This window comes from Scyliorhinus torazame, chromosome 5 (assembly GCF_047496885.1).
Source record: "Scyliorhinus torazame isolate Kashiwa2021f chromosome 5, sScyTor2.1, whole genome shotgun sequence".
NCBI classification, from domain to species: domain Eukaryota; kingdom Metazoa; phylum Chordata; class Chondrichthyes; order Carcharhiniformes; family Scyliorhinidae; genus Scyliorhinus; species Scyliorhinus torazame.
Window position 1 is genome coordinate 224,595,478 of NC_092711.1, and position 21,220 is coordinate 224,616,697.

General features: G+C 47.9%; 1 protein-coding gene across 3 annotated transcripts in view; it reads right to left on the minus strand.

The window, feature by feature from the left end:
• LOC140420969 (interleukin-20 receptor subunit alpha-like) overlaps positions 1 to 18,726 on the minus strand; it is a 72,481-nt gene extending 53,755 nt beyond the window's left edge. For 2 of the 3 annotated variants that reach the window (XM_072505180.1, XM_072505179.1), the window contains exon 1: positions 18,597 to 18,726. In XM_072505180.1, coding sequence (XP_072361281.1) covers positions 18,597 to 18,617 — 21 coding nt within the window. In that variant the 5' untranslated portion in view covers positions 18,618 to 18,726. Of the gene's footprint in view, positions 1 to 7,064; positions 7,171 to 18,596 lie in introns of all 3 variants that reach the window. The other variant, XM_072505181.1, reaches the window with a different exon arrangement.
• Positions 18,727 to 21,220: the final 2,494 nt, after the last annotated feature.

Genomic DNA, 21,220 nt, shown 5'->3' on the forward strand with positions numbered 1-21,220 from the left:
TGGTGTAGGAGGGAGGGTTTCCATTATCTGGACCACTGGGAGCTCTTCCGGGGCAGGTGTGACCTGTATAAGAAGGACGGGTTGCATCTAAACCGGAGAGGCATAAATATCCTGGCCGCGAGGTTTGCTAGTGTCACACGGGAGGGTTTAAACTAGTATGGCAGGGGGGTGGGCACGGGAGCAATAGGTCAGAAGGTGAGAGCATCGAGGGAGAACTAGGGAATAGGGACAGTGTGGCTCTGAGGCAGAGCAGACGGGGAAAAGCTGCTGAACACAGCGGGTCTGGTGGCCTGAAGTGCATATGTTTTAATGCAAGGAGCATTACGGGTAAGGCAGATGAACTTAGAGCTTGGATTAGTACTTGGAACTATGATGTTGTTGCCATTACAGAGACCTGGTTGAGGGAAGGGCAGGATTGGCAGCTAAACGTTCCAGGATTTAGGTGTTTCAGGCGGGATAGAGGGGGATGTAAAAGGGGAGGCGGAGTTGCGCTACTTGTTCGGGAGAATATCACAGCTGTACTGCGAGAGGACACCTCAGAGGGCAGTGAGGCTATATGGGTAGAGATCAGGAATAAGAAGGGTGCAGTCACAATGTTGGGGGTATACTACAGGCCTCCCAACAGCCAGCGGGAGATAGAGGAGCAGATAGGTAGACAGATTCTGGAAAAGAGTAAAAACAGCAGGGTTGTGGTGATGGGAGACTTCAACTTCCCCAATATTGACTGGGACTCACTTAGTGCCAGGGGCTTAGACAGGGCGGAGTTTGGAAGGAGCATCAAGGAGGGCTTCTTAAAACAATATGTAGACAGTCCAACTAGGGAAGGGGCGGTACTGGACCTGGTATTGGGGAATGAGCCCGGCCAGGTGGTAGATGTTTCAGTAGGGGAGCATTTCGGTAACAGTGACCACAATTCAGTAAGTTTTAAAGTACTGGTGGACAAGGATAAGAGTGGTCCGAGGATGAATGTGCTAAATTGGGGGAAGGCTAATTATAACAATATTAGGCGGGAACTGAAGAACATAGATTGGGGGCGGATGTTTGAGGGCAAATCAACATCTGACATGTGGGAGGCTTGCAAGTGGCAGTTGAAAGGAATACAGGACCGGCATGTTCCTGTGAGGAAGAAAGATAAATACGGCAATTTTCGGGAACCTTGGATGACGAGTGATATTGTAGGCCTCGTCAAAAAGAAAAAGGAGGCATTTGTCAGGGCTAAAAGGCTGGGAACAGACGAAGCCTGCGTGGAATATAAGGAAAGTAGGAAGGAACTTAAGCAAGGAGTCAGGAGGGCTAGAAGGGGTCACGAAAAGTCATTGGCAAATAGGGTTAAGGAAAATCCCAAGGCTTTTTACACGTACATAAAAAGCAAGAGGGTAGCCAGGGAAAGGGTTGGCCCACTGAAGGATAGGCAAGGGAATCTATGTGTGGAGCCAGAGGAAATGGGCGAGGTACTAAATGAATACTTTGCATCAGTATTCACCAAAGAGAAGGAATTGGTAGATGTTGAGTCTGGAGAAGGGTGTGTAGATAGCCTGGGTCACATTGTGATCCAAAAAGACGAGGTGTTGCGTGTCTTAAAAAATATTAAAAAATATGGGCCTGATGGGATCTACCCCAGAATACTGAAGGAGGCTGGAGAGGAAATTGCTGAGGCCTTGACAGAAATCTTTGGATCCTCGCTGTCTTCAGGGGATGTCCTGGAGGACTGGAGAATAGCCAATGTTGTTCCTCTGTTTATGAAGGGTAGCAAGGATAATCCCGGGAACTACAGGCCGGTGAGCCTTACTTCAGTGGTAGGGAAATTACTGGAGAGAATTCTTCGAGACAGGATCTACTCCCATTTGGAAGCAAATGGACGTATTAGTGAGAGGCAGCACGGTTTTGTGAAGGGGAGGTCGTGTCTAATGCCCTCCTACCAGGCAACATCCTGGTAAATCTCTTCTGCACCCTCTCTAAAGCCTCCACATCCTTCTGGCAGTGTGGCGACCAGAATGGAACACTATACTCCAAGTGTGGCCTAACTAAGGTTCTATACAGCTGCAACATGACTTGCCAATTCTAATTCTCAATGCCCCGGCCAATGAAGCCAAGCATGCCGTATGACTTCTTGACTACCTTCTCCACCTGTGATGCCCCTTTCAATGACCTGTGGACCTGTACACCAAGATCTCTCTGACTGTCAATACTTTTGAGGGTTCTACCATTCACTGTATATTCCCTACCTGCATTGGACCTTCCAAAATGCATTACCTCACATTTGTCCGGATTAAACTCCATCTGCCATCTCTCCTCCGAAGTCGCCAAACGATCTAAATCCTGCTGTATCCTCTGACAGTCCTCATCGCTATCCGCAATTCCACCAACCTTTGTGTCGTCTGCAAACTTACTAATCTGACCAGTTACATTTTCCTCCAAATCATTTATATATACTACAAACAGCAAAGGTCCCAGCACTGATCCCTGTAGAACACTACTAGTCGCAGCCCCCCAATTAGAAAAGCACCCTTCCATTGCTACTCGCTGCCTTCTATGACCTAGCCAGTTCTGTATCCATCTTGCCAGCTCACCCCTGATCCCGTGAGACTTCACCTTTTGTACCAGTCTACCATGAGGCACCTTGTCAATGGCCTTACTGAAGTCCATATAGACAACATCCACTGCCCTACCTGCATCAATCATCTTTGTGACATCTTCGAAAAACTCTATCAAGTTAGTGAGACACGACCTCCCCTTCACAAAACCATGCTGCCTCTCGCTAATACGTCCATTTGCTTCCAAATGGGGGTACATCCTGTCTCGAAGAATTCGCTCCAGTAATTTCTCTACCACCTGGTAAGGCTCACCAGCCTGTAGTTCCCTGGACTATCCTTGCTACCCTTCTTAAACGAAAGAACAACATTGGCTGTTCTCCAGTCCTCCGGGACATCACATGAAGACAGTGAGGATCCAAAGATTTCTGTCAAGGCCTCAGCAATTTCATCTCCAGCCTCCTTCAGTATTCTGAGGTAGATCCCATCAGGCCCTGGGGACTTATCTACCATAATATTTTTTAAGACGCCCAACACCTCGTCTTTTTGGATCTCAATGTGACCCAGGCTATCTACACACCCTTCTCCAGACTCAACATCCACCAATTCCTTCTCTTTGGTGAATACTGATGCAAAGTATTCATTTAGCACCTCGCCCATTTCCTCTGGCCCCACACATAGATTCCCTTGCCTATCTTTCAGTGGGCCAACCCATTCCCAACATTGTGACTGCACCCTTCTTATTCCTGATCTCTACCCATATAGCCTCTTACGTGTAGAAAACCTTGGGATTTTCCTTAACCCTATTTGCCAATGACTTTACGTCACCCTTTCTAGCCCTCCTGACTCCTTGCTTAAGTTCCTTCATACTTGCCTTATATTCCGCACAGGCTTCATCTATTCCCAGCCTTCAAGCCCTGACAAATGGCTCCTTTTTCTTTTTGAACAATATCTCGCGTTATCCAAGGTTCCCGAAATTTGCCGTATTTATGCTTCTTCCTCACAGGAACATGCCGGTCCTGAATTCCTTTCAACTGACATTTGAAAGCCTCCCACATGTCAGATGTTGATTTACCCTCAAACATCTGCCCCCAATCTAGGTTCTTCAGTTCCTGCCTAATATTGTTATAATTAGCATTCCCCCAATTTAGCACATTCACCCTAGGACCACTCTTATCCTTGTCCACCAGCACTTTAAAACTTACTGAATTGTGGTCACTGTTCCCGAAATGCTCCCCTACTGAAACTTCTACCACCTGGCCGGGCTCATTCCCCAATTCCAGGTCCAGTACAGCCCCTTCCATAGTTGGACTATCTACATATTGTTTTAAGAACCCCTCCTGGATGCTCCTTACAAACTCTACCCCGTCTAAGCCCCTAAGACTAAGTGAGTCCCAGTCAATATTGGGGAAGTTGAAGTCTCCGATCACAACAACCCTGTTGTTTTTATTCGTTTCCAAAATCTGTCTACCTATCCTCTATCTCCCACTGGCTGTGGGAGGCCTGTAGTAAACCCCCAACATTGTGACTGCACCCTTCTTATTCCTGATCTCTACCCATAGAGCCTCGCTACCCTCTGAGGTGTCCTCCCGTAGTACAGCTGTGATATTCTCCCTGACCAGTAGCGCAACTCCGCCACCCCTTTTACATCCCCCTCTATCCCACCTGAAACATCTAAATCCTGGAACGTTTAGCTGCCAATCCTGTCCTTCCTTCAACCAGGTCTCTGTAATGGCAACAACATCATAGTTCCAAGTACTAATCCAAGCTCTAAGTTCATCTGCCTTACCCGTAATACTTCTTGCATTAAAACATATGCACTTCAGGCCACCAGACCTGCTGTTTTCAGCAACATCTCCTTGTCTGCTCTTCCTCAGAGCCATACTGGCCCTATTCCCTAGTTCTCCCTCAATGCTTTCACCTTCTGACCTATTGCTCCGGTACCCAACTCCCTGCCATACTAGTTTAAACCCTCCCGTGTGACACTAGCAAACCTCGCAGCCAGGATATTTATGCCTCTCCAGTTTAGATGCAACCTGTCCTTCTTATACAGGTCACACCTGCCCCGGAAGAGCTCCCAGTGGTCCAGCTAACAGAAATCCTCCCTCCTACCCCAGCTGTTTAGCCACGTGTTTAGCTGCTCTATCTTCCTATTTCTAGCCTCACTGGCACGTGGCACAGGGAGTAATCCCAAGATTACAACCCTAGATGTCCTGTCTTTTAACTTTCTGCCTAGCTCCCTGAACTCCTGCTGCAGGTCCTCATGCCCCTCCCTGCCTATGTCATTAGTACCAATATGTACAACAACCTCTGCCTGTTTGTCCTCCCCCTTCAGGATGCCCGCTACCCGTACTGAGACATCCTGGACCCTAGCAGGATGGCAGGCAACATACCATACTGGAGTCTCTTTCACATCCACAGAAGTGCCTATCTTTGCCCCTGACTATAGAGTTCCCTATGACTATTGCTCTTCTGCGCTTTGACCCTTGATAGGCTGTCCCCCACTGACAATATCCAAAGGGGTATACCTGTTCGAGAGGGGGACAACCACAGGGGTTTCCTGCACTGACTGCCTGCCCCTTCTGGTGGTCACCCATTTCTCTGCCTGCACCTTGGGTGTGACCACATTTATATAACTGCTATCTATGACGCTTTCCGCCACCTGCATGCTCCTAAGTGCATCCAACTGCTGCTCCAACCGAACCATGCGGTCTGTGAGGAGCTGGTCTGCACCAAATTACATTACTGCACCAAATTACCAAGTTCCAATTCCCACTCTGGATGTGTCTCACTATGGAGCCACTATTGGGGGGGGGGGGGGGGGGGGGGGGGGGGGGGGGGTACTACATGCGACACCACTATGCCAATCCCTGGGTCATGTGTACCCATTCGAGGGCCAACCCTTCTCCCTGCCAGTCTGCCCCACCGACCACACATTAACCCCACCGACTGCTCAGGCCTCTGGCTGTGCGGCTGAAGGCTATTGCTAATAGGGAATTGGAAATCGTGGTTAAGTGAGCACTAGACACATGCCAAGTAGATTCCCAAGGATAGGCGGGCCATGTGGCATGTGGGAGTCATTCTCTAGCATGCCAATCCCACTTTGATGCCTGGACACTGTGCTTGAACACTGCGGGAAGAAACACCACACACACAACATACAAACACCCAGGGGATGGGACACAGCTCTGGGGGGATGCCCACTGCTGGAGGTGGGTGATTACCATGGGGAGGTGGGGGAGATGCCTGGAGAGATGGGCAAAAGGTCCGGAGGTCAGCCCACATTACAGAAGGAAGTGACAGAGGCAACATAATGGTTGTGCAAAACGGAGTTAAATGTGCTGTACACCCCCCCCCCCACACCCTAGCTCCCCCCCTTCTCCCACCCCCTACCTACCAACCCCTTCCCCCCCCTCCCTCACCACCCCCGGTGCCCTCAATGATCCTCAATTTGCTTGGCCCTCCTAGCTCTCCCACCATGTCTAGGTGTTTCCCCAGGATGCACATCTGCTGTGAAGGCTGCCAGCTGCATATCTCGTCCTGAGCCATTGATGCCCCTGGCGGACGTCCTCTGGGGCGGAGGGCTCGTGCTCACGTCAGAAACCCATACACAGCCGTGCCGTCCTGTCCCATGTGCTGACATTGAGATGTGGCCTCATCAGAGGGGTGGAACTTGGGGGAGCTGGTGCCCACCATCACCACTCCATGGGAGGGTCCGGCCTGGCATTCAGCGTCCCCTCCTCCCAATCGATGCACATAGGCCCTGGTGTCCACCTTAGGACGAAGGGGCAGCTGGTTTAAGCTCCGGCTGCCCCTACATCATCTGCTTCTGCCAACCCTGGGGTTCCCCATGGTCCAGAGATGTCAAGCAGAACCTCATCAAGGTCGGCCTGGTGTCATCCTCCAGCGAGGCGGTCATTCTGCTGAGACCCTCAGCCATGGCCGTTACCGACTGCGCGACGCCTTGGTCACCTTCACTCATGGTGCCGACGTGCACCAGGATCTCCAGTGCAGTCGCCACCATAGCAGTGTTGGCCTCAGTGCCACTCATTGTCGGTGCCATGCCGGTGCCATCTCCTGTCCCAGTAGCCTCTGGGGACTCCTCCAAGCTGTTATGGACCTGCTGGAGCGATGCTGACATCTCCCTCTGAATGTCCCGGCCGCTCCCAATTATCTCCATCAGATCCGCATAATCCACTTCCACAAGCTCAGCATCAGGCTGGGACCCAGCTGGGTCCTGGGATCCAGCAGACCTCGGACTTCTGTCTCGCCTGGGGGTTCCTGCCTCCACCTGATGTGTATAATCAGCAGTCCACAAACCAAGGTGTGTGTTTCTGCACTGGTGGAGGGTGGGGATGACTGCTGTGCCGTGGCCACGGTTGCATCCTCAGAGCTCTCCTCCGAGCTGGTCTCCTCAGTCAGGAGAAGGGGCAACCCGGGATGGACTGGGGCCATTGGCCTGAGGACCTGCAGGAGAATGGACGTGTGGACAGTGGGATGGATGGGCCAGTCATTAAGGCAATCACTACTCACATTTGACGGGACCCACAGGTGGAGCCCGGAGGATCCTCACCTCTGAGGCGAGTGGCACCTTTCCATGACTCTGGGCCCTCACCCACCGATTGTCGGAGAACTTTTCCTGAGGAGACACAGAGAGAGCATCGTTAGCCACACGTCTGATTCATAGTGGTGGGAGAGGGGGTGTGAAGGTGGGGTTGAGAGGGCTGGGAGTTACTTGGAGAATTTTGGGGTGGATGCTCCCTTGGGGGCGGAAGGGTCTTGAGGGGGGGGGGGTTGGTGTCTACTCACTCGTGTTGCCCGGTGTAGGTCGTTGACCTTCTTCCTGCACTGCAGGCCCAGTACTCCTGGTCATACTATTCGAACTTATGGCTGCTGCCACCTCATACCAGGCAGTAGTAGCTACCTTGTGGCTCACTCTCCGGGGCCCGAGGGGGAACAGGACTTCCCTCCTGTCTCCACCATGTCTCGGAACCTGCCCAGATCAGTGTCCCCAAATCTTGGGGCTGGTCCCCTCGTCGCCATTGTTGCGAGCTGTCTGGAGTTGCCTGAGGAAGTGCAGCTTAAGTACTGCTCGACCTTGTTCATGGGGCGCTGGTGAGCGATGTACCGGCAAATCAGCGGGCGAGCCAATTTTTGCTGCGGGAAGCCCATGAGGCCTCATTAAATGGACCAATTAACGTTGAATTGCGTTGCCGGCCTTACTGGCCCGAGCGCTGGGAAGCTCGCAGCAATTCCCACTCGCGACCACACTTAGAAATATTTCCAGTGAATCGCACCCCACATCTGGGCAGCACGGTAGCATAGTGGTTAGCACAATTGCTTCGCAGCTCCAGGGTCCCAGGTTCGATTCCCGGCTTGGGTCACTGTCTGTGCAGAGTCTGCACGTTCTTCCAGTGTGTGCGTGGGTTTTCCTCTGGGTGCTCCGGATTCCTCCCACAGTCCAAAGTTGTGCGGTTTAGGTAGACTGGCCATGATAAATTGCCCATAGTGTCCAAAATTGCCCTTAGTGTTGGATGGGGTTACTGGGTTATGGGGATAGGGTGGAGGTGTGGTCTTGTGTAGGGTGCTCTTTCAAAAGAGCCGGTGCAGACTTGATGGGACGAATGGTCTCCTTCTGCACTGTAAATTCTATGATTCTATGATCTGCTAGTAATTTCCAAAGCAATCACTGCTGCACACGGTGTTCTTATTTTAGTTTTCACCCTGCAGTAAAACTAATTGTAGTTTGGGCAAATTGGCAGGATAGATTATAAATAAAGCCTTTTGTTTTGAATTTCAAAAACTCACGTCCTACTGCACTTTTTATCTAACTCCTTGTCTTAACATGACATGAGAGCTGTGCACTTGTTTTTATCAGTGTCAGCTTTTTGAGTCGGTCACGTTTTCTTAAACGGTCGATAGCTTTTTTTTTTAGAATTTGTATTCATGGGATGAATCTGTTTCCATTTACTTGGTGACTGTACCTGGTACTTTTCTCTCACTTGGTATCGCTGCTTTTTATTCCCTGGGGAACTGAAATTCCTGTTTTCACCCAGTCAAAAATTGAGAGTGTAAAGCAATGTTCTCTCCAGAAAAGGCAGAAAATTTCAGAACCATTCATACTGCAGTCCGTCCCGGGTCTTTGTCAATCGCTCCCTTGCGACATGTATCTTACTTCTTCTCTACATTTATTCATCCTCTACATTTCTTAGTCCCCTACTCCTTATACACCTATGACTGTGTGGCCAAATTCCCCTCCAACTCGATTTTCAAATTTGCTGATGACACCACCGTAGTGGGTCGGATTTCAAACAATGACGAGACAGAGTACTGGAATGAGATAGGGAATCTGGTGAACTGGTGCGACGGCAATAATCTCTCCCTCAATGTCAACAAACGAAGGAGATTGTCATCGACTTCAGGAAGCGTAGTGGATAACATGCCCCTGTCTACATCAATGGGAATGAAGTAGAAAGGGTTGAGAGCTTCAAGTTTTTAGGTGTAGAGATCACCACAGCCTGTCCTGGTCCCTCCAATTCCGACACTATAGTTAAGAAAGCCCACCAACGACTCTACTTTCTCGGAAGGCTAAGGAAATTTGGCATGTCAGCTACGACCCTCACCAACTTCTACAGATGCACCATAGAAAGCATTTTTTCTGGTTGTATCACAGCTTGGTATGGAGCCTGCTCTGCCCAAGACTGCAGGAAACTACAAAAGGGCGTGAATGTAGCCCAGTCCATCACGCAAACCAGCCTCCCATCCATTGACTCTATTTATAATTCCCGCTGCCTCAGAAAAGCAGCCAGACTTCCGGTTCCGGCGATGCGGAGCTAAGCGCACGTTTCGGCAGCTCCCGCGACAACGGACTTTCTGGCTCTCCAGAGGAGCCCCAACGGAGCTTTTTTCGAATTAATCCCGTGTGGGAAGGTGCAGTGAGGTCCCCCCTCACAATATATGGCAGAGATCAGCGGTGGAACGACGAGGAAAGAGGCCCTGGAGCAGAGACCAAAACGAGGGGAAAAAGGCAAGATGGTGGAGGGCAGAGAGCGAGCAGCGTGGGGGCCAGACCAGCAGGAGTTCCTCAAGCGATGTGTGGAGGAGCTGAAAAAGGAGGTGCTGGCGCCAATGCTGTTGGCGATCGAGGGGCTGAAGGAGACCCAGAAGACCCAGGCGGTGGAGCTTCGTGAGGTGAATGATAAAGTGAATACCAACGAGGACGAGATCCTGGGCCTGGCGGTAAAAATGGAGGCGCACGAGGCGGTGTACAGGATGTGGGCCGAGAGAATTGAGGTCCTGGAGAACAGGTCGAGGAGGAAGAACCTCCGGATTCTGGGTATTCCCGAAGGAGTGGAGGGAGCTGATGCCGGGGCGTACGTGAGTACGATGCTCCATTCGCTGATGGGTGCGGAGGCCTCTCCGACCCCCCTGGAGCTGGAAGGGGCTCACCGGGTCCTGGCGAGGAGACCCAAGGCTGATGAGCCGCCAAGGGCGATTGTGGCAAGGTTCCATCGCTTCGCGGACAAAGAAAGTGTGCTGAGATGGGCCAAGAATGTGCGGAGCAGTAGATGGGAGAACGCGGTGATCCGAGTATACCAGGATTGGAGCGCGGAGGTGGCAAAGAGGAGAGCTGGCTTCAACCGGGCCAAGGCGGTGCTGCATAAAAAAAGAGTCAGGTTCGGCATGCTGCAGCCTGCGTGACTGTGGGTCACTTATCAGGACCGACACCATTATTTTGAAACGCCAGAAGACGCTTGGACCTTTATTCAGACGGAAAAACTGTCAGAGGCTCCTGATCAGGGACTACTCAGGGAGAGACAAAGTCTCCAGACGGAGTCCGACCTGTTGACCACAGGGAAGGCAGAGACACAGTGGAGGAAGGCACAGGGGGCGATATATGAATAAGGGGAGAAGGCGAGCCGGATGCTGGCACACCAGCTTCGTAAGAGGATGGCAGCGAGGGAAATAGGTGGAGTCAAAGATGACAGCGGAACTACGGTGCGGAGTGCAGGGAAAGTGAATGAGGCTTTTAAGGCCTTTTATGAGGAACTGTATAGGTCCCAGCCCCCAGGGGGAAAAGAGGGGATGCGGCGATTTTTGGATCAGTTGAGGTTCCCAAGGGTGGAGGTGGCTGGTTTGGGGGCGCCAATTGGGGTGGAGGAGCTGGTTAAAGGACTGGGGAGCATGCAGGCAGGGAAGGCCTCGGGGCCGGATGGGTTCCCGGTGGAGTTCTACAGGAAGTATGTAGACCTGTTCGCCCCGTTGCTGGTAAAAACCTCAATGAATCAAGGGGGGGGGGGGGGCCCTGCCCCCGACAATGTCGGAGGCGACGATCTCTTTGATCTTGAAGCGGGATAAGGACCCACTGCAATGTGGGTCGTATAGACCGATCTCGCTCCTTAATGTAGATGCTAAGTTGCTGGCAAAAATGTTGGCCATGAGGATTGAGGACTGTGTCCCGGGGGTGATTCACGAGGACCAGACGGGATTCGTAAAGGGTAGGCAGTTAAACACTAATGTGCGAAGGCTCCTAAATGTGATAATGATGCCATCGGTGGAGGGAGAAGCGGAGATAGTGACAGCCATGGACGCGGAGAAAGCCTTTGATCGGGTAGAGTGGGAGTATCTCTGGGAAGTGTTGAGGAGGTTTGGGTTCGGGGGAGGGTTTATCAGTTGGGTTAAGCTCCTGTATAAAGCCCCGGTGGCGAGTGTGGTCACGAACCGGCGGAGGTCGGAGTATTTCCGGCTGTATCGAGGGACGAGGCAGAGGTGCCCCCTGTCCCCTCTGCTGTTCGCATTAGCAATTGAACCTTTGGTCATGGCGTTAAGGGAGTTGGGGAAATGGAAGGGGGTGGTTCGAGGGGGAGAGGAACATCGAGTGTCGTTGTACGCAGACGACCTGTTGCTGTATGTGATGGATCCAGTGGAGGGGATGGTTGAGGTCATGCAGATCCTACGGGAGTTTGGAGACTTTTCGGGCTATAAGCTCAATGTGGGAAAGAGTGAGCTCTTTGTGATCCATCCGGCGGACCAGGGAAGAGGGATAGACGACCTACCGTTGAGGAGGGCGGAAAGGAGCTTTCGATACTTGGGGATTCAGGTAGCTAGGAGCTGGGGGCCACTGCACAAACTTAATTTGATGCGGTTGGTGGAACAGATGGAGGAGGATTTTAAAAGGTGGGCCATGTTGCCACTCTCACTGGCGGGTAGGGTACATTCAGTTAAAATGGTGGTCCTCCCAAGATTTCTTTTTGTATTCCAATGCCTCCCAATTGTGATCACTAAGGCCTTTTTTAAGAGGGTAAGCAGGAGCATTACGGGATTTGTGTGGGCGAGCAAGACCCCGCAGGTAAGGAGGGGGTTCTTGGAGCGTAGCAGAGATAGAGGAGGGTTGGCGTTGCCGAATTTGGGTGGTTACTATTGGGCAGCCAACGTGGCAATGATCCGTAAGTGGGTGATGGAGGGAGAGGGGGCGGCGTGGAAGAGGTTGGAGATGGCGTCCTGCAAAGGAACGAGCCTGGGGGCGCTGGTGACGGCACCGCTGCCGCTCTCGCCAACAAGGTATACCACGAGCCCGGTGGTGGCGGCAACGCTAAAGATCTGGGGGCAGTGGAGACGGCACAGGGGGGCGACGGGAGCCTCGGTGTGGTCCCCGATCTGAGACAACCATCGGTTTGTCCCAGGAAGGATGGACAGGGGATTTCAGAGCTGGCATTGGGTAGCCATTAGAAGAATGGGGGACCTGTTCATTGACGGGACGTTTGCGAGCTTAGGGGCGCTGGAGGTGAAGTTTGGGCTACCCCCAGGAAACGCTTTCAGGTACATGCAAGTGAGGGCATTTGTGAGGTGGCAGGTGAGGGAATTTCCGCTACTCCCGGCACAGGGGATTCAAGATAGGGTGATTTCGGGCGTATGGGTCGGGGAGGGCAAGGTGTCGGCAATATACCAGGAGAGGAAAGAAGAGGGGGAGGCTTTGGTAGAGGAGCTGAAGGGTAAATGGGAGGAGGAGTTGGGGGAGGAGATTGAGGAGGGGCTATGGGCTGACACACTAAGTAGGGTTAATTCCTCTTCCTCGTGCGCCAGGCTTAGCCTGATAGAGCGCATATGACGGGGGCGAGGCTGAGCAGGTTCTTTGGGGTGGAGGACAGATGTGGGAGGTGCTCAGGAAGTCCGGCGAACCATGTCCATATGTTTTGGTCATGCCCGGCACTGGAGGGGTTCTGGGGGGGAGTGGCAGGAACAGTATCTAAGGTGGTGAAAGTCCGGGTCAAGCCAAGCTGGGGGCTAGCACTATTTGGAGTAGTGGACGAGCCGGGAGTGCAGGAGGCGAAAGAGGCCGGCATTCTGGCCTTTGCGTCCCTAGTAGCCCGGCGAAGGATCTTGCTAATGTGGAAGGAGGCGAAGCCCCCCAGCGTGGAGGCCTGGATAAATGATATGTCAGGGTTTATCAAGTTGGAGAGGATAAAGCTCGCCTTGAGAGGGTCTGCGCAGGGGTTCTACAGGCGGTGGCAACCGTTCCTAGACTATCTCGCGGAGCGTTAGATGAAGGTCGGCCAGCAGCAACAGCAACCCGGGGGGGGGGGGGGGGGGGGCATCGTTCGTTGAGGGGAGGGGGGTAGGGTGGCGAGAGGGGGGGGGAAGGGGCGTTTCTCTGGGGGGGGGCATTTGAGCAAGAAAACACATGAATGATCCGGAAACTGACATGTACGGGAAGAATCCAATGTACAAAGTTTTGTATCTTATTGACTTGCCATGTTCATGTCTTGCCACGCGAGTTCTTTTTCTTTTCTTTGTTACGGGGGTGGGGGGGAGGGGTTTGTTTGTAAGGTGGAAAATATTGTTATTGAAAAATTCTTAATAAAAACATATTTCTAAAAAAAAGAAAGGCAGCCAGCAGAATTAAGGACCCCACGCACCCCGGACATACTCTCTTCTACCTTCTTCCCTCAGGAAAAAGATACCAAAGTTTGAGGTCACGTACCAACCGACTCAAGAACAGCTTCTTCCCTGCTGCCATCAGACTTTTGAATGGACCTACCTCGTATTAAGTTGATCCTTTCTCTACACCTTGCTATAACTGTAACCTTATATTCTGCAGTCTCTCCTTCCTTCCCTATGTACGGTATGCATTGTCTGTATAGCATGCAAGAAACAATACTTTTCACTGTATACTAATGCATGTGACAATAATAAATCAAATCAAATCAAAATCTCCTTCTCAGTTCAGGTCTCCCTGTTACTTCTTCTATTCAATAATGCAGTTGCCTTGGAGCTACTAAATGGTTTGTTGAAAAGGGTTAGTAAAACTGATTCAGTGAAACGGGAACCTCATGTTCGTATTTGTAACCATTTACAGTTTCAAAAAAAAGTAATAATAAAGAATCTTTCTAATCGTGAAATTATTCACATTTTCAATACCACAAGCGAAATCGTCACAGGTATGGACGCAATGGGGTTTTTTCTTTCTTATCTAAATGCACATAAAGTTAAAAAGGTTTAATAGATTTAAAAATTTGACACTTCTACGTTTCCTAAAATAAACTGCAAAGAGATGATTGACCCAAAATATCTGTGCTGGTCCATTGAAACAACTATCCAATCTGGCCAGCTCTTTCCCCATGACCCTGATTTATGTTTCATTTTCAAGTTTTACCAAATCTCCTTTTGAAAGTTGCTATTGAATCGGCTTCCTCCACCATTTCAATCATTGGACTCCGAATCATAATTCACTCTGTAAAAACAGATTCTCTCTCATTAACCCTCCATTGTCGATGACCTCAAAGGTGTCCTTCAGTTACTGAGCCTCTTGCCGCTGTAATTATTTTATTCACTCCATCAAGTCCTATCAGAATTTTGAATGCCACCATTAAATCTCTGCTTTGCTTACTCTATTAATATTGATGCATACATCATAAAACTCAAATGAAAAAAAGATCTAGAGTTCATCCCATCTAACGAAATATAGTCGATGCTGCTGTACACAACATACATCACAGTGCTTCTTGACATTTGATGGCATGGTATTCAGAAAATCTCCAAAAGTATATAATGCCCAACGTTCTCAGGTGGCTGCTATCATTTTACCTTCATCCATTAGTTATTTTACTACAATACCAAGCTGTCACTCTGCTAACAGCTAACCCACAAAGACATCTGACGCCAGGATCATTCAGCTGAGACCATTTATTAGTGAAATAGTCTGAAATGATAAACTGGAATATGCATTTCAAATGTTGACATGCTGCATTCAGGAGCTCCGAGATACAGAAGAAGAAATGCCACCTTGCCTATGATGACATCCTTTGAATAAGCCCACCAATTGCCCCTCAAATCGACAGGCTCAGATCTAAACGCTCATGCACTTGTGGAAAGACACATAAAATGCTGCACAGTACTGAGCAATGTCCACTCTATTGTGGTGGCAACTGAGCAGTGCACCCCGCTACAGACCAAGTGGTGGCTATCACCTGGCTTTGGGAATTTCCATTTGCTGAATAAATAAAATCCCGCAATATTCTTGTGTGAGATGGAAAAATTGTAATTAATCTTACTTGGGTTATATTAATTTGCATGACCGGCTTATATAAAAGGAAGAAAAATTTGGCACTTGCTAAGCTACTTGTATTGTAAAATACAAAAATGCGTCTATCACGCATGATATCACAATGAGATAAATACCTGTAAGCAGCGAATCGGTTTGAGTGATATTGGTTGAGGGTTAGATATTGGCCTGGACACCAGGTGAACTCACATGCTTTTCTTTTAGTAAGAAAGAAAGTCTTGTCCATCCGAGTGGAGGAATACTGTTTTGTTTAATGTTTCAGCTGAAAGGTGGCTCCTCCAACAATGAAACTCACCCTCGATCCTACGCTGAAGTGTCACCCGAGATTATGTGCTCAAGTCTTGGGTGTCATGAGTCCCTTGGGTTTCTGACTCATACTGAATGTATGCAGTGAATATTACATCTATCACAATTGTGCTGAAGCACTTCAGTGCACGATGATTTATGTGGAAAACTTGAATATCATGGCACTTTCTGTAATGGTCATTTTATTCTACTGAAGCACCTTAGACAGCAACATGATCGATGTAGAAAGCTTGAATATTATTACACTTTCTGTAATTGTCATTTTGAAATATTTTCTAATATTCTTTCAGATATTTTATGAATAAAGAACATTTGCAACAAAAAAAAAGGTTCTGCTGGGATGAGGCATCCTGGGTGTGCCAAGGCCTGCAATGTCCCCAAATGCAGGATATACAACTGCAAAATTTGTGGTCATAGGGGACTGCACTTGCTCATCCCTGATTTGTATGTCAAAAATAGAGCTTGTAATTTATATCATTCTTTTTGCGATAAATGCTCATGTGCAACAAAGAAAAAGCCTTGATGCTGTGTCCTGATTCCACAACCTTCAAGATGGATGCTATCACTCAGTCAAGGCTAACACCCTGGAATTTACATTCAAGTTTATTTCTACTCATTCTTAAGTCAATTGTGACTCTACTATCCTTCTGTAATTCACCTCCACATCAATGCTACAATTTTCAATGATTAGGGTAAGTTGGTCTATCTATAGAGACCCCCAAACAATTTGTTGGGGTTTGAGAAAATGTATTTAGGATTTATTTATTTCCTCTCTCAGGGGACCCAGTCACAACCAGCAAAATAACCTCCAGTAAAGTCAAGAATAAAATCAGTCCATTCAAGCATTTATTATTCATTATTGTGCTACCAATTGGTGGTAACTGATTCTATTGATGAAAATTAAAATACAGAATGTAATGTAAATGTCAAGTCCATACCGGCAGGACCTGGCTTGAAGGGCAGTTAGCGGGGTCCTCGGGGGGGGCGCAGGGGGATCCGGCCCCGGGGGGGGGGGGGGGGGGGGGGGGGGGGGCCACGGTAGCCTGGCCCACGAACATGGCCCACCGATCTGAGGGCAGGCCTGTGCCATGGGGGCACCCTTTCCCTCCATGCTGACCTCTGTAAGGCTCCGCGATGGCCGGCACGGAGAAGAAGCACCCTGCGTATGCGCAGGAAACACGGCAGCGGTTCTGAGCATGCTCCAGAATACGCTGGCAGTCCTGTGCATGCACCAACACGTGCCAGCCTAGCCCCCGGAAGTGCGGAGGATTCTGCACCTTCAGGGCGGCCTGACGCTGGAGTGGTTCACGCCACTCTTTGGCACCGGTACGGGCCGCCCCGCCAATTGCGGTAGAATCCCGGCCTTGGTCTGTAACCTTGTATGCTGTGGTGTTTCCAGTGCTCGTCTAAATGTTTTCTTAAATGTTTTGAGGGATCCCGCCTCGACCACCCTTTCAGGCAACAGCATCTTCTGGGTGAAAATGTTTTTCCTCAAAACCTCTCTCAATCTCCTGCTCCTTAGCTTAAATCTATGCCCCCTGGTTATTGACCCCCACTAAGGAGATGTTCCTTCCTATCTATCCTATGTCACTCATAATTTTGTTCAACTCGATTAAGTCCCCCCTCAGCCTCCTCTGCTCAGAGGAAAACAGCCTCAGCTGAACCAACTTCTCTCCATAGCAGAAGCAATCCAGTCCAGGCAACATCCTGGTGAATCTCCTCTGCACTCTCTCTCATGCAAACACATCCTTCCTATAGAGTGACAAACAGAACTGCACACAGTACTCTAGCAGTGGCCTAATGAGCATTTTATGCAGCTCCATCAGAACTTCCCTGCTCTTATATTCTATTGGCCCTCACAGCCATCAGCAAAAGGTGTACCGAATGAAGACACCCCATCTGAAATGGATATTTGCTAAACATCCATCACCTCCCGTAGATGGAAGGATATCAGCATCACTGAATAGTTCCCTTGTGTGAAAAACGATGCATCAATTTTGATAAGCAAAATACTATGGATGCTGGAATCTGAAACAAGTACAGAGGATCCTGCAAAAACTCAGCAGTTCTGCCAGCATCTATCAGGAGAGAAACAGAGTTAACGCTGCGAGTCCTTAGACACTTCAGCAGGACAGAAAGGAGGGAGAATGTAGAAAATGCAACAAAAACTGGCAACTTTGTAAGAAGAAAAGACAGATGGCCTGGTGTGTGTAACACATGTATGGAATATTAAAAGGGTTTATGATGAAGGGAAAAGGTCAAAATCTAAAGTTGCCAAACTCAACAAAGGTTGCTCTGCTGCACTTTGTCGTAAATATCTTTTATTTTTGTAAAATAAAATGACAATTCTAGCTCTCGAAAGCCCAGCCCACTTATAGTATCACACCAGTGAACAACACCTCATTGTGAATATTGGTTTGTCTTTCCAAGGGTCTGCAGGGAAAAGATGTTGTGGAAAATTTTGAACTTGGTGTCTCTGCCCATGAACACAGGTGCCAAAGAAGCCAGGTCACAGGCAGCATTTAATTTGCACAGATTTGTGCCAGATAATGCTGGGGTTTTCTCTAAAGAAACTAAATATGCTCAGTTTTCCAGCTGGTTTTGGAATAACACCGCAACATAATTTAGATGCAAGTGTGATATGGCATGAATACAGAAAGATTTAAAATGACCGGTGACAACAGCTTCTCCCTGATAATTTAAAGCCCTTTCTGAAACCAACAGGTTATGGGTTAGCCAATAATTTCAAATAAACAAAATAGACAAGAGTAAAAAGTAGAAATTTGGCGCTGAGAAGGAAGTGAGTTATTTCACTGATAGAAAAAATTTTGAAGAGGAAAGAGTCCACGTTAGCTTCGAAACGCAGGAGTCCAACCAAACTGAGCAAAAACGTGCAGAATTTTAACCAGGTGAGATTCTTAAATGAATTCTGGATATCCATCGTATCTGGTTTCCAAACGGGATTGTACAATTGTGCTCCAAATGTAATGAGACAAAAAGACAGCTGTTGAGAAATGTTGGGCGAATTTGAAAGACTTGCGAGGAAGGAAATATATTATTTCCTCCTCACGTTATTTCAAATTCTTAATTTATGGTTGATTTCCATGAAGAAGCGCACAAGTAATTGGTGTCAGGATTCCCAAGGGACAGACTGGGTGGGCTATTGCCATTAACACAAGTGTCTCCCCTCTACTTACCTTGAAATTCAGCATATCCATTCAGGCAAACAGTGACCGATGTCTCTCTTTGGCCGAACCCATATCGGCTTCGATAGAGTCCTTTAAAGTTTTGCTGTCTTGGTCTCATCGTTGTATATTTCCGTGAAGCGGACTCCGCCTCTGGGCGTGTCGCTCATGTCACTGGATACCAGTCAGAAGCTTGAAACTCAACTCCAAAGTATCCAGGAAGCGGCCCCCTGTGTTGCTGTGCAGCTACAGGTAACCACCACACCTTGTTCCAAGGCATTAAGATTGGCTCAGCCAAAATCCATTTTGCTTTTATCGTAAGAGGCTTTGTATTTCTTTCTAAGCTATCAATTAGGACAAGTTCAAACCAATTATATAACCTTATGCAAGTGCAATGTTCGATTTTTTTTTTAATGTTAGTGTTGTACTCAATTCACCAATTGTTAGGAATGGTGCAGTAGTAGCCTTTATTCCTGATGTAATAACCTAGAGGTGAATAACCCATGAGAGTACTTGCATCATACATAACACAGTCGACTCAGGATGTGGCAAATCACGTTTTAAACTAGCATTTATCGACATTAAAGTAAAATGACTCATTGGTTTTAGTTCGTAGTGCGCGTCCTTGAAGGTTCCATCCTCATTCCGGGTTGTGTACGTGTAGTCGGGTGTCAAAGGATAGACACCTTAAATTGAAGCCATGTCTGACGGTTAAGATAGTGGGTCTCAAGAGATATTCTATTATATGGCTTTAGCTATTGACGATCTCATGGGTCCTACACATATTTTCTTTTTTTTTTTAAATTTTAATTTCCAATGAAGGGGCAATTTTAGCATGGCCAATCCACCTAATCTGCACATGTTTGGGTTGTGAAGGTGAAACCCAGGCAGACACGGGGAGAATGAGCAAATTCCCCACAGTGACCCAGTACATTTTTTCTTGTCATACCATGAAGCTGCACCCTCAGCACAAAAATATTTTCCCAGTCAGTTGTCAAAGGCACAAGTTGGTAATGGCACAATGCCAAAAAAGTGGCTCCTAGATTCGAGTGCCTGTGTATCTTCTTAACTAATGAGATTGATAGATTGTCATAAAAACAGAAGGACTTAGAGTGAAAGAGTCAGCGAACTCAACATATCAGGTGCAAAAGGAAATAGAGGGGGGAAAAGAAACATTGGATAGAAACAAGTCACAGGAACGAAAAATAAGTCATAACCTGATTCCACTCAGTGGATTTTTGCATGTCAGAAGTTGGTTCTAGTAACAATTAACATTGTGAAAAGAGTGTTTACACTTGTAATTAAGAATCCAGAATATCTGTGGCAGGTTTAGTTTGTATCTACAGTGCAAATGCAGCAATTGCACAACATTCAATGCTTGGCAATTGGAAGGAAGTCCTCAAAATTAAATATCTGTGTGGTAGTATCAGGTATTGCGGTACCCGAGAGACTGTAGACCATTGGGTAAGCCTAGCAGCTTGCCATTGGATGCTTGGTATGTGGCTCTGCCCTGACAGGTGGGGTATAAGAACAGATGCCATCCCAGCAGCCCTCATTCTGTACCAAAGCTGCTGGGGAACATATCTAGTCTATTAAAGCCTTCAGTTATGATACAACCTCGTCTTCGAGTTTAATTGATCGTGCAATCAATCTGCAAAGCCAAGAGTGGTTCTAAATAAATCAGTAACTTTTGCATAACCATATTTAACCACACTTCTGCCCCTTGCCTGAATTTGCTGTATGAAAGGTTTAAATAATTATACAAGCTTAAAAAAAAAAATCTCACAGGCTGTTGCATCCTCAAAGACAGAAAACTAGTGAAGAGTAAACAGTCGTTTCAGCTCAGACTGTCTACAGATGACAGTCAAGGATCAAATTGTACAGTACACTTTATTTTTGCATACAGTGATTCAATTGAACACTGCAGCCGTGGCTATGTGTGTTCACTACAACATGGAACAATGGAGAAAAGAGTGGCTACATCACTGGTCAAAATATATTCTCATCGAACCCATGTCTGGCAGTTATTAGATAATACATACTTGGTGATATAATCAAGTAGGTGTAGCCACGGTGACTGTATTCATATGTTATACATCATGTAATCCTAATTATTAATTATGATGGATATAGATAACTGAAACAAATGTACACTTTTGATTGATATATGTTGATCTCTTGGAATTGAACCCAAAAGTCTAACCACCTGTGTAATCCTTGGATCAGGGCTCTCCAGTGTGCCACAAGATGGAGTGCTGGAACCCTCGTTATAGCTCATAATAAAGGCATTGTTTTAAAATTCCAAGAATCTTCGTCTAGTCACTCGTGAATGAGTGCTTTTTAAATTCATATGGGTTGTGGGTGTCGGCAGTATCGCCAAATAGTTGTATTTTGATCCTGTAATAATGTACTATTTTCATGTAAATAATTGAAAACACTATTATCAAGCAGTTGTAGATGTTGATACAAGTTGCTACTTATAGAGATGATTTCCTCTTGCTGAACAACTGGAGCCTATAGGGAATCTCCAATCCAAAAGAATTTTGTGCTATTCCAAATTTGACGCTCTATTTAAAAAAAAATCAAAACTCCCTTGAAATTCATTACAAAATACAGTTTAAAACAATTTAGGTCAT